Source organism: Linepithema humile, chromosome 3, assembly GCF_040581485.1.
Source record: "Linepithema humile isolate Giens D197 chromosome 3, Lhum_UNIL_v1.0, whole genome shotgun sequence".
Taxonomy (NCBI): domain Eukaryota; kingdom Metazoa; phylum Arthropoda; class Insecta; order Hymenoptera; family Formicidae; genus Linepithema; species Linepithema humile.
Genome location: NC_090130.1, coordinates 11278873 through 11292702, shown reverse-complemented (window position 1 = coordinate 11292702; position 13830 = coordinate 11278873). Strand labels below are relative to the sequence as shown.

Here is a 13830-nt window from a genome sequence, read left to right as displayed (position 1 = left end):
CGCGAGTTCAAAGAGCCCAGAAAGCCGAGATTATCGGAACTCAATAATGCCTGGGTCGATCGAGTTGATAATAGTCTCAATCGATAGCGCATACCCAAAATATATAATAAAAGTATGCTTGTTTTTGCTTTACGTGCTCTAAATAAACATATAAAAGTCCAAAGTCGAAATGTCAAAAAATTATTAATTTTCTAGGATGTACAGTTACATTTTTCATCACTAGATGGCTATAGTGATGTTAGTAGTGTAGCGGTTGACATGAGAACTACTACATTAAATAAGGAAAATATCGAATTGTGGTTTTAGATAACTATATTTTGATTCAATGTTAACGATTTAATGTACAGATGAAAAGTGAGTGATAAACAAATAAAACTGATTAACAAAATACTAATGTTGTTATAGTAATTAAATAAACTATTTCTATGGCAATTAACCAATAATTTGTTTGTTGCTAATCGCAACTCAATGTCGGTAAATAAGATTCTATCTTTGCCGGTAAAGTTAGTCTGTTATTCATTGACTACGTCGATTGCCACAGTACTCCTCCCCGAGCAACGTCCTACGTTGCGAATTGGACCTTCTTCCTTGGACCAGTATATGTTCTGAGTGGCTCGTGAGTAGTAGAGGAAAACATGGCATCTGTTTGTTCCCTATTTGGTTCTCTGGGAAGGAATGCTGGTTTCAGCCGTTCGACAGTGACATTGACATTTTTACCTGCAATTTCTAAAGTAAAACATTATTATTTATCTTATTTACAACTCGGAATGGACCGGAGTATGGTGGTTGTACACTACGTGTTTTTCTGACTGCATCATCGCGTAACCAAACGTGAGTGCAATCAAAAAGATTTTTATGACAGAAAGGTGTTTTTTTGTGTGATGTGCTACCGGTTGAGATTTAATTTCTCTCATGTGGATCCTGTGTTTTTTTAAAAAGATTTCTGGATCAGAAGAAAGATCTTCTTCGATGAAAAATTCTCCAGGAATGCGTAATGTTGTTCCGTAAAGCATTTCTGCCGATGATGCTTTTAAATCTTCTTTATAGCAGGTACGTAAACCCAAAAGAACGGTAGGTAGTAATTCTAACCAATTTTTATTTGCATGGCACATAATAGCGTTCTTTAATGTACGTTGCCATCTTTCTAGGATACCATTTGAGGCTGGATGATACGCAGAAGTCCTTATCCGCTCGCAACCAATAAGGTTGGTGAGAGCTTTGAAGAGAGTTGCTTCAAATTGAGGTCCTTGATCCGTTACGATAGTATTCGGTGATCCGTATCTTGCTATCCAATGAGTGAAGAAAGCAGTTGCAACATTCTCTGTTAAAATTTCTTTAAGAGGAATAGTTTTTGGCCATCTCGAAAATCTATCGATCATGGTCAGGCAGTATCGATAATTCTGACACGGCAATAACGGACCAACTAAATCTAAATGTATATGTTGGAACCGATGATCCGGAATGGCTATCTTTTCTGGGATATTTTTCGCATGCTTCTGTATTTTGGCACATTGACACGGTAAGCACGTTCTTGCCCATTCTTTAATGTCTTTATTCATAGAAGGCCAAATGAATTTCTGTTGTATCATTTTACAGGTTGATCTTCCACTAGGATGGAATAGATTATGGACTACGTCAAAAATTTTCCTCCTTAAAAGTTGTGGAATGTACGGACGTATATTTTCAGTCGAACAATCACAAAGGATTGGAGTTGTTGTACCGGTAAGAATTAATTTTTGTAACTTGAGTGAGTGATTTGTTACTAGTTCTTCTGTTACTAGTTCTTCATCCTCTTTTTGTTACTAGTTCTTCATCCTTTTTTTGAAATTCTGCTAATTCTTCTAAAGAAACAATGACCGGCATAGAAATTGCTTCAATCCGTGATAAAGCATCAGTCACAATATTATCTTTTCCAGAAATATGCTGGATTTCTGTAGAAAATTGGGCAATAAAATCAAGTTTGCGAATTTGTCGAGGTGACGCTTTGTCCAATTTTTGTCTGAAGGCATAAACTAGAGGTTTATGGTCTGTTTGAATCAATAGCTGGCGTCCCTCAATTAAATATCTGAAATGTTTAATTGCTGAAAAAATGCTGAGCAATTCTCTATCGTAAGTACTGTAATTACGTTGAGTATTATCAAGTTTCTTTGAAAAGAAAGCAATAGGTTTATTAATTCCGCCTATAATTTTTTCTAGAGAAGCGCCAATGGCAATCTGAAGCAGTCTGAAGCATCACATGTAAGAATTAATGGAACTGTTGGAGCAGGATGGGATAATAATGTTGCTTTTAAAAGTTCCTCTTTACAACAATTAAAGGCTTTAATAGCATTCTCTGTCCAATAAATTGGTCTTTTATCGTTCTTCTTGCTATCTTTAAGATAGTCTGTAAGAATTGCTTGCTGTGAAGCAGCGTTTTTCAAACATCGACGGTAAAAATTAATAAACCCTAAAAATCTTAATTCTTGAACTGTTTGAGGTTGTTTGTAATTAATGATTGTTTTTACTTTTTCATTTGTAAGTTTGATTCCTTGTTTGGACACAAGATATCCAAGGAAAGAAATCTCCTTTTTTTCGAAAAAACATTTGGAAACATTGACAGTTAATCCAAACTGTTTTAAACGTAAAAAGATACGCAAATGTTTGTGATGTTCTTCAACATTTGATGATGCAACTAATATACCATCAAGATAACAAAAGCAGAAATCAAGTCCTGTTAATATTATATTCATGAGCCGTTGGAATGTTTGAGCTGCATTTCGTAACCGGAATGGCATAACCAAAAATTCGAATAAATCGAAAGGAGTAGTGACAGCTGTCTTAGGAATATCTTCCTTGGCTACAGGAACTTGATAGTATGCCTTTACCAAATCTATTTTTGAGAATATGGTCTTACCGTGGAGATCAGATGTGAAGTCTTGAATGTGCGGCAGAGGATATCTATCTGGAAGTGTCACAGCATTCAAACCTCTATAATCACCTCACAATCTCCATGTGTCCTGTCCATTTTTGGGAATCATATGAATCGGTGCTGCCCATGGACTGCTTGAAGGACGACAGATTCCTTGTTCCATCATGTGCTTAAATTCATTCTTGGCAAACTTCAACTTCTCTGGCGATAAACAACGAGGTGTAGTTGCGACAGGAGATCCTTTTGTGACGATGTGGTGTTCCACTTGATGAATTTTACTTGCTGTAATTGGAGCAAAACAAGTTAATTCTGGGAAATCTGCGAAGATTTTGTGGAAAAGTGAGTCATGCCATGTTGTACAAACTGTAATCTGGTTAATATTTGTCAATTTTCTTTTTTGTGACAAACCAGTTACTGAATCTAATAATTTTTTGTGTTTTATGTCAACTAGAATTTCATAATGGCTCAAAAAATCTGCACCAATTATAGGTCGCTGGATATTTGCAATGCAGAATTTCCACTTAAGATCTCTGCGTAGACCAAGATCAAGAGCTACAGTTTTTGTACCGTAGGTATCTATCTTAGTTTCGTTTGCAGCAAAAAGTTTTAATGTAGAAATTGAAGATTTCTGAAATATTTTTTTAGAAACAAGAGAAATGTCAGCCCCAGTATCAATTAGAAAGTTCAAACCTGAGGTTTTATCGAAGACAATGAGACGATTGTTGGGTGAACCGTTGATTGTCGCCTCTTCCTTCAACGGTAAGCTTAATTTTCCTGCTTATCTGTCTTCTCAGTAAGTAACTTGGATATTGAACAAGGAATAGTACAAAAGTTTTTTTACCGAATTTCTTGTGATAAAAACAAATTTGTTTGTCTTTTTTGTCAGTTAATGCATTTCTTGACGATGATCTAAAACGTTTTCTTTCAGTGTTTCTAGATTTCGATTTGTCGCGAAAACGATTTATTTCCAATGCAGCTATTCTGCGCTCAAGATCGACAAGATTGCCTGATTTAGAACTTGATTCAGTGGACGAAATAATCGCGGCGACTTGGAGTGATCCTGTGTCCCGATCAACAATTTTATCTGCTAATTCGGCTAATTCGGCTAACGGATACTCCTCGACAACAGTTAAAGTTGCTTGTATGCGATACGGTAAACGTTGCAGCCATATAATGCAGAACATCGTCTGAAATAGCTCCTCCAGCTAACTGTCTGATCTCGCGAAGTAAATCTGACGGTTTTTTGTCATTAAGTTCAATTCTCGCTAAAACTTGACGCAATCTTTTTTCTTCCGAGTCCGTAAAGCAGTTAATTAGTGCGTTTTTCAAATGATTGTATTTATCTAATTCAGGCGGTCGTTCAATAATTTCAGCTACCGCGACTAACGCTTGTTCGTCAAAATGTCGAATTACGGTACTGAATTTTATTTCATCTAAGCGGATACGGTATATTAAAAATTCACTCTCTAAATTCACTCTGGGCAAACCATAACTTTGGTTGTTTATGCCAAAAGATCGGTAATTTCAATAACCGGAACTCATTCGCGTGAATCTCAATAGACTCACCTGAATTTGATGGACCGCTATTCAGCATCGTTGTTCTTTCCGATATATTTCGTGTTCCCGATGCTTCCTCTGGAGTCGTTGATGCTTTCGGCGATGAAGGAGGTGAACGGTTAATAGGCATCTTTGGATTATGTCGTTCACAATTTTAATCTCCCGCGACTCTTTAAGTCAATTAGATTTTTCAAATCACGTCGGGGTCACCAATTATGTAGCGGTTGAAATGAGAACTACTATTTAAATATAGAAAATATCGAATTGTGGTTTTAGGTAACTATATTTTGATTCGATGTTAACGATTCAATGGCCTAGTTTACACCGATTGTTTAGTACGCGTACCAAGTACTAAATCTGCTTCTTCGATAGGTATAAATTGTTTAGTGTAACATCTACACCAATCAAAGAAGCAGATTTAATACTTGGTACGCGTACTAAACAATCGGTGTAAACTAAGCCAATGTACAGATGAAGAATGAGTGATAAACAAATAAAACTAATTAACAAAATACTAATGTTGTTATAATAAACTATTAAATAAACTATTTCTATGGCAATTAATTAATCAATAATTTGTTTGTTGCTAATCGCAACTTAATGTCGGTAAATAAGATTCTATCTTTGCCGGTAAAGTTAGTCTGTTATTCATTGACTACGTCGATTGCCACAGTAGTTAGGTTTGTGTTGGTGGTGCTATAGGAGATAGCCGCGCTTACCAAATAACCTTAGAGCAGTGATGCAAGATCGAGCATCCTGCATCAAGCACCACATGAGGGGAAGAGCCCCCATCATGGCGGCACCACACAAGCGAGCATCGCTGACGTCACGCGTCCGTGTGCGCTCGTCGTTCCAATAGCGTATAAGTTGTACGCTGGGGCTCTTCCTCTCATGTGGTGCTTGATGCAGGATGCTCGATCTTGCATCACTGCCTTAAGGTGAAACCAGATGATACGGAAAAGAGCTGCGGAACGGAGAGTGCGTCATTGAGACAACCAATCACTATTCCGTATGATTGTATTCCGCAAGTCTTGTTCCCTCAGTTCACATGATACGGAATAAGAAATCCAATGACGCATCTGCGAAAAATAAAATTTAAGAAAACAAACATTTTTATAATTGTAGCGCTTTTAAAGTAACATATAATGTTATAAATTATGAAAAAGTTTATCTGCGTATAATAATTTAATGATAAATAAAGATTTTAAAATTAAAGAAAACATAACCTTTAAAAACTGTTTTTTTTTTTTATTTCAAAATTTTTATTTATCATTAAATTACTTCCTTATTCCGTATCATGTGAACTGAAGGAACAAGACTTGCGGAATACAATCGTACGGAATAGCTGTGATTGGCTGTCTATTTATACATTTGAATAAAATTAGCACTATCAAGTGTCACTAATATATTATCAACAAAATGTTATATTTTTTATAAACATAATGACTTAAAAAACAACTGTAAATTTAAAAAAAAAAAGTTTAATATTTAAACATACTAACTTATATACATAATTTCATCATAAACGTATAGGGCACATACTGTTTCATCTAATTGTGCAAAATATGAATGCTGAAGGAAATCATAATTCAGCTTGGGCAACTTGAATTGGCAATAATTGCATGAAAATACTAAAAAATTCATCAAAAATACTAATTAATTAAAATTTTTTTTGATAATTTTTAAATGTTATTAAATTTTTACACTTACTTCATTATTTATTTCTTCTGCCATAACCAAATTGTTTGAATACGCCATCATTGATTATTTAATAACAAAAATATTTACATAAGTATTTGAATTAACGACTCTAATGACACACTCTTTACTCCGCAGCAGTTCCGCAGTCCAGTTCCGTACAAAACTAATACAGAACATACGGAATAGCTGTGATTGGCTGTCTCAATGACGCACTCTCCGTTCCGCAGCTCTTTTCTGTATCATTTGATTTCACCCTTACAGAAGATGTGTCAAAAGAATAATATTGAATTTGACCACTCGCGCTACATTGCACTGGTGCAATGCGCACTTAAGGCTGCTTAATAGGTCTGTTCTTTATAGCTGAACTGGTTGCACTAGTTCAGAGTTTATCTTTCTCCTTCCAATGTGGAGGGAAAAAGATAAACTCTGAACTAGTGCAACCAGTAAACCTTTGGTTTGTTCTTTATTGCTGAACTTTCTGCACTAGTGTACACTAGTGACACCAAAGCGTTCTCTATTGCAGTGCAACGTGCACCAATTCGTTCTTCATTGCAGTGCAACAGAACTCATTGTCAGTGCAACAGTTCACGGTACTCGTTGCACTGGGTCTTGAGTAAGAACAAGCAGTGCAGGGCAGTGCGAGAATCGGGTAAGTTGATAATGGTGGAAAATTTAAAAAGTACACATAATCTATTATAAATATTAAAGTAACCTATTTAATATTAAAGTAATTAATAATTCTCTTAAAATTAAATTATAAGCACTGAAATTGTACTAATAATCTGAATTTCAGAAGATTAAGCTGTGATAGTACTAACTTTTATTAAATGTGAAAAGTTTTATCTTTTTAGAGAAGCTAAATGTATATAAAAGTTTTTTATGCTGTATTTGTGTAACATAAAATTATATTAGGGGTACAAATAAGTTTTAAATCGTTTTTTTGAAAATTCAAGATTTTTTTGCAGAAATTCAATAATACATTTAAGTATCAAAATATTCTCCGTTATTATCTATGACCTTGCGCCATCTTTCGGGCAGCTTACAAATTCCGGCAGTGAAGAAAGTTTCGTCTTTTGATTTAATAAAGTAGTCGACCCATTTTCGCATTTCTTCAATATTCCGGAAGCGTACCTTAGACAATGCGTTTTGCATCGACCGGAACAAGTGATAATCACTTGGCTATATCTGGCGAATAGGCCGGGTGCGGTAGAACATCTCAACCAAGCGTCAATAATGTTTCTTTGACCGTTTTAGCGACATGAGGCCTAGCGTTGTCATGAAGCAATTTCACCGGATGCAATCCTTTGCCAGTATATGGACGTTTTCGACGGATTTCTTCGTTTAATCTCAATAGTTGTCGATTATAGCGATCACCATCAACCGTTTCACGTGGTTGCAGAAGCTCATAATATAGCACACCCTGCATATCCCACCATATACAGAGCATTACCTTTTCGTCGTGGATATTCCGCTTTGGCGTTGATGTGGATGGTTGGCCAGGGTCTACCCATGATTTTTTTTCGCTTGGGATTATTGTAATATATCCACTTTTCATCACCCGTTACGATTTTCCACAGGAAAGACTTTTTGTGCTGTTTGTTGTACAGATTCAGACACATTTCGACACGGTTATCTTTGTTCTTCTGGCTCAATTCGTGCGGTACCTACTTTCCCTCTTTCTGAATCTTTCCCATCTTCTGTAAACGGTTGGAAACGGTTTGTTGCTTTACTCCCAGTTGTAATGCAAGCTCTTTTTGCGTTTGGGATGAATTTTCATCGAGTAATGCTTGCAATTCATCGTCCTCAGTCTTGAGAGGAGTTCCGCTACGTTCACGATCGCTAACGTCGAAATCACCTTCTTTAAACCGTCTGAACCAAAATTTACACGTACTTTTGGATACAACATTGTCTCCAAGAGTCAAACAAATTGATGCACACGCTTTTGCGGCGCTCTTTCCTTGATGGAATTCATAGCGAATGCAGTGCCGAATAAATTGTTTCTCGTTCGCCATTTTCAAGCTGCTGCAATTTTAGGTTACACAAACAATATCGTGAAGTTGGTTGTTATTTTTTATGTTACCATATAAACACTACAAAATCGGAAAAGAGCGGGAGAATATTTTAATTTTGAATTACTTTTTTATGTTCTACAAAAAACGGTTTAAAACTTATTTGTACCCCTAATACTTATTGTTAATAATAATTGCAAATTTACAGAACAGCTGAAAAATATGTATATATATGAAAGATTTAATTAAATATTATCTTTAAAGCTTTGTTTCTGTCTAAAAATAATATATACTTTGTAAAAAAATAAATATTTTCAACACTTTAAATCGATCTATCAGTTTATATGCTACTATCCTCGATAATCGAAAATGCATAATAAAATCCAAATTGTCATAATTATGAACAATATTTTCTATTTAATTATTTATTTTGACACGTTCAATCCTTTGTATCATTCCAAAAATTGGATGTAATAATCGTAACTCATCAAAATTAAAAAAAAAAAAACTAGTTACTAGGTTAGATTAGATTAAATTTCCAACAAATTTTAATTTTATTAATATATAACAATAAATAATAATACATTGCACATAAAATACATATCTTACCACCGTCATCGTCATCTAAAAGAGGTATAAATGGTGGCATTATATTTATATTTTCTTCATCCGAAGAATCTAATAATTCATTTAATATTACGCGGTGCGTCATGTTGATCACTGCCAAGATCTGTAGAGAGAAGGTTACCTCAGTAAAACCGGTTGTTGGCGAGGAACGAAGGAAGGGGGGAGCTAGAAACAGCTTGATGGCGAGGGGGCGATGAAGGAAGGGGAGAGCATGATGGTCTCATCTGCAAACAGTAGCTGTCTGAGATAGCTTTTGCTCGCAGATGACATCATCATTGCCCCTCTTGCCGCTTGCCCTTCTTTTCATTTGCCCCTCTTACCGCTCGCTCCTCTCTGCATTTGCCCCTTTTGCCGCTCGTCCCTCTTTGCGTATAAGGTAACCTTCTCTCTACAGATCTTGGATCACTGCACTGAAACGTTCTTTATACTTACTTACACCAGAGAGCTTACACTAACTTGTCCCCGCTTGCACTATTTCAATTCGGTTCAGTGCAGTGTGAACTCAGTGCATCAATAAAGAACAAAGCTTATAACTCATCTTATTTGCCGCAGAAGTGCGAAGATATTTGGTATAAATTTTGGCGTTCGGCGTTTTGATACAAAATAGGTCAAGTTGTAAGTCATGTCATAACAGCCCATGATAACAGCTATGATCCAGTGATGCGATGTTTCCTATCGGGCTCCCGGCTTCCGAGCCCCACAAGCGAGAAATGCGTATATATGCTGCGCAAAGCGTTCAGCATATGTACGCGCTTCTCGCTTGTGTGGGGCTCGGAAGCCGGGAGCCCGGTAGGAAACATCGCATCACTGTTATGATCTATACATGAGAATCGATAATTCTAACCTCAACGCCCTCTTTAGTATTCGCACATTTGGAAATAGAAATTAACATGTAGTCTCTGTAGTAATTATACGTATACATAATTTTGAATTAAAAACATTAATTTTTTTCTGTTTTTTAAAAACATGAAAAAAACGTTTTTTAAATTATGGTTTCAAAAATGTTTCTGTTGAATGGTTTCAAAAACGTTTCTTATTGATGCTTAACGGTTAAGAAACATTGGATACATTTAGGAAACGTACATGAAACGAACATATGCTACCTGGGATGTGTACTGTGTGGGAATGTATAAATGCTGCTGGATCCATAACATATAATGCTAGTTTACAATATTTTTGATTCATCTTAGATAGACAAAATATATTGGTTTTTTGTGTACAATGCAACTTTTATATTTTTTTATTTTATCGAACTTGTAATATGACGTTATTTACCGTATTTAAAATATGCAAAAACTGATTTAATTCAATTTTTTAATGATAAAATGAAACACATTAAATGTAATACATTGTTAAAATGTCACAACATTTTTAATAAAATAATGATACATTTTATTTTATTTAGAGTCAAAATTGAATGCAAAAAAGGAAACTTAAATTGTTATAATAATAAAACTATAACCATGCATTCATTTATTAAGTAGTTAGATCAATAATATTATTATATCAATATAGTTAAATAGTTAATATTATATCAATATAATTAAAAAGTTAATATTATATATATATATATATATATATATATATAATAGTTTATATAAAAAGTTATTATTTATATTAAGTATCAATAATTAAATAATTATTACACATATATATTGTAATGTCTGTAAATCCTTTTTTTCAAACTTTTAATAAAAATATTTTAATATAAACGTAAGTTTTATTAATTTTGTAATTCTTTGTTTTCAAATCTACCGCCTGCTGTGGGGTATTTGTGGAGTGGAATTTTTCTTATAGCGATTGGTTCCGCCATTTTGTTGCATGTCCAATGAAAAATAGGATCAGTCTGTCTGACTCTTATTTCCAGGGACTCTACTTTATACCAACTTGGATTTCTAGGTAAACATTCGTGACTCTTTTGTAACCATAGCGACCGCGAGTTATGGTCGTTCGATTAATAGTGCTGCGAATGACAACTACGCAAGAAGATAATCAAATACGCGTAAGTCTGGGAGTCTTATTTCTGTTTACATTCAATAGTCTTTATTTTTTCCACACATGTGACTAATGGCAATGATTTTTATAAAAATATGAAGTTTTCAATTCACCGATTTTCTAACATCGTTTATCGACTTGATTTCTTGTGTAATCTAAATATTCGGTCACTTGAAAATTGCTAGCTAACATTTCGTTCGCATTGACATTTCTCATCATCGATTTCCGATTCGAATAGAATAACGCACAATTTTGCGTAATTTTTAGCAAAAGCAAATCTCAATTTAAAAGTAGTTCTATGTGAGTAACTGTATGTGTGAAGGAAAGAGGTGGATTAATTTATATTATATATAAATTATTTATATTATATTTATATTATATTTACTTTTAATAATTTTTATATTTTTTTCTTAAAGACAATCCTCTTTTAGTGTTTTTTGAATACTGATGACTTAATTTGACACATACATTAATTAATTTAAAATTGATTTTTATTTTAAAAAAATATCAAAGCTATTAACATTAAAATTACAAATTAAAATTACAGATGTTTTATACAATGTATATCATAAAGTATATTTATCAAAATTATATTGTTCCCTACATAGAATAGAAAAAGACAAAATGTTTGATAAATTTGCATCAGTTTACTTGAGTAACACCATTCAAGAAAATCTATATTCTCGCATGTCTGGTCTGCACAACCTGGATTGCATGCAATCCTAAGAAAATGCTAATCTTGGCGCAACATTACACCTCTCCCCCCATATACACAAATATATGTGTATATGGAGAGAAGGGTGTAATGTTGCGCCAAGATTAGCATTTTATATATATATATATATATATATATATACACACACACACACACACACACACACAGGGTGTCCCAAAAGTTCCACAACGGGCAAATATCTCGAAAATAAAGCATTTTTGAGAAAAATGTTTCAAATAAAAGTTGTAGGGTTTTAAGTATCACATTAAGTAGCAATATTAGTATGACCTTGGATAGCATTGTTATGGTCACGTAAAAATCACTTTAAAATTTTTTAATGAAAATCCCTATTTTTAGAGAAAGAGAATGAGTCAACGCGCTTCTTTCTCTTTACTCTATTGTAACTTTCAAGCTTTATAACTCGAAAAATACTTATTAGAAAGGAACTTTATTATAGTATTTTGGAAAGCTTTCGAGGTCAGCTACAAGAATATACAATAAAAAATAGGGGTTCCCATTAAAAAATTTTAGTGATTTTTATGTAACCTTAACAACGCTATCCAAGGTCACATTAAGAGTTACTAAATGCGCCACTTTAAACCCTACAACTTTTATTTGAAACATTTTTTTCAAAAATGCTTTATTTTTGATATCTTGCCCATTGCGGGACTTTTGGGACACCCTGTATATATAATATCCTACATTAGCAGCATTTATAAATTTTTTACTTCTTATATTGCAGATACAGCATTGTATGATTTGAACAGAAGTAATGTTGAGCGCTTTGAGATTGTTATACAGTTTTTTAGACAAGTTTAATAGTATATGGAAACGCCTATTTAAAATAACTTGTATAACAATTAGCAATAATTTCTTATTCTTAAAATATAATTACAAATTCCATTATTTACATGCAAATATTGCAACAGAGATGTTTGACATGATATATTGAAATTACTTGTAAGATTGACATTAATAGTATAGAAATAGTTTTATTATCTTGTTAATAGTTTCAAATCTTATGGCAGAGTATCAGCTATCAATTATTCATTCTATACTGTTTTAAAGTTCAGATATCTCGCGCCCAGTATTCATAACAAGACTTTATATTTGATAAAGATACTTGTGTTCTAAATCGAATTTATTTACGCGCTTTGCACGTAATTAATCACTTAATAGATAGTTATAGAAATAAATCTTTGAAATTGAATATCTTTTTTGTTTCTTTCTTCTGTTGTATCTATTTATTCAAATTTACAATATAGATTTATATAGGGATGTTCTTTATTATAACTTAGATTAAATCGCAACAGGAATTATATTGGTGCCATTGGTACCATTTTATATTGGTACATTTAATTTGCTACGGGTATTTTTTATTACATTGTATAATGAAAACAATATACAAATATATTTTTTATACAATATATTTGCTTTGCTTCCAAGTTCGCAAAATTTGCGCTGATATCCAGTTTCAAATCTTATATCAAATATCCAGTTTTTCATCTTTTGTCTAAATAAAACTAATATTTGTCAAATCACACAAATTGAAATTAAATTTGTACGATTCGACAATTTGTTTTTACGTTTATCAGAGAAATTACAAAATATTTACACATAACTTGTCCAACTTGTATTATTGCAGTGTAAATACGAAAAACATGCAACGCTGCCGGACACGGCGGCGCGTTAGTACGCCTTTCTTTTAATGATATGATTTATTATGTAAAAATGAGAGTGATAGGAAAATTTTCAAGTATCTACGTGTAGATAAAGATGAATCGCTATATAACTTTGAACCAATTGGGTGATGGAACTTTCGGTTCCGTCGTTCTTGGAGAACGTATTGACACAGGCGAAAAAGTCGCTATTAAGAGAATGAAGAGAAAGTATTATTCATGGGAAGAAGCTATGAATCTGAGAGAAGTAAAGGTATGTTTAAATTAAGTATAAATTAGGTGAATAATTGGAAAATTTTATATAGGAATCTCAAAATTTCCCTTGCAAATTTAACAGTGACGAGTGTTATTAAACTGATGTAACATTTTAATTTGTTTTATTCTATAATTTTGCTTTCTTTCTGCCCTCCCTCGATTATATTTTACAATAAAGTTAACAATCGTCCATAGATGATTTTTACTTTTCTCTTCTCTTTTCTGTTGTAGTCATTAAAAAAGCTCAGTCATGCTAATGTTGTAAAACTTAAAGAAGTTATACGGGAGAACGACGTGTTGTATTTCGTATTTGAATACATGAAAGAAAACCTCTATCAATTAATGAAGGATAGGTATGTCTACAAAAATGTTATCATTATAAAA

General features: G+C 33.3%; 1 protein-coding gene across 5 annotated transcripts in view; it reads left to right on the top strand.

Annotated features, from left to right (window-relative positions):
- Positions 1–10579: 10579 nt before the first annotated feature.
- Positions 10580–13830, top strand: part of LOC105679073 (serine/threonine-protein kinase dyf-5) — a 142153-nt gene continuing 138902 nt past the window's right edge. For 2 of the 5 annotated variants that reach the window (XR_010889177.1, XM_012378859.2), the window contains exons 1-3: positions 10590–10804; positions 13283–13444; positions 13678–13799. Coding sequence is in view for 4 of the 5 variants with exons in the window: in XM_012378859.2 (XP_012234282.1) it covers positions 10745–10804; positions 13283–13444; positions 13678–13799 (344 nt within the window). In the remaining variant the exon portion in view is untranslated. Of the gene's footprint in view, positions 10805–11796; positions 12473–13157; positions 13445–13677; positions 13800–13830 lie in introns of those variants that run through there. The other 3 variants (XM_067351532.1, XM_012378868.2, XM_067351533.1) reach the window with 3 other exon arrangements.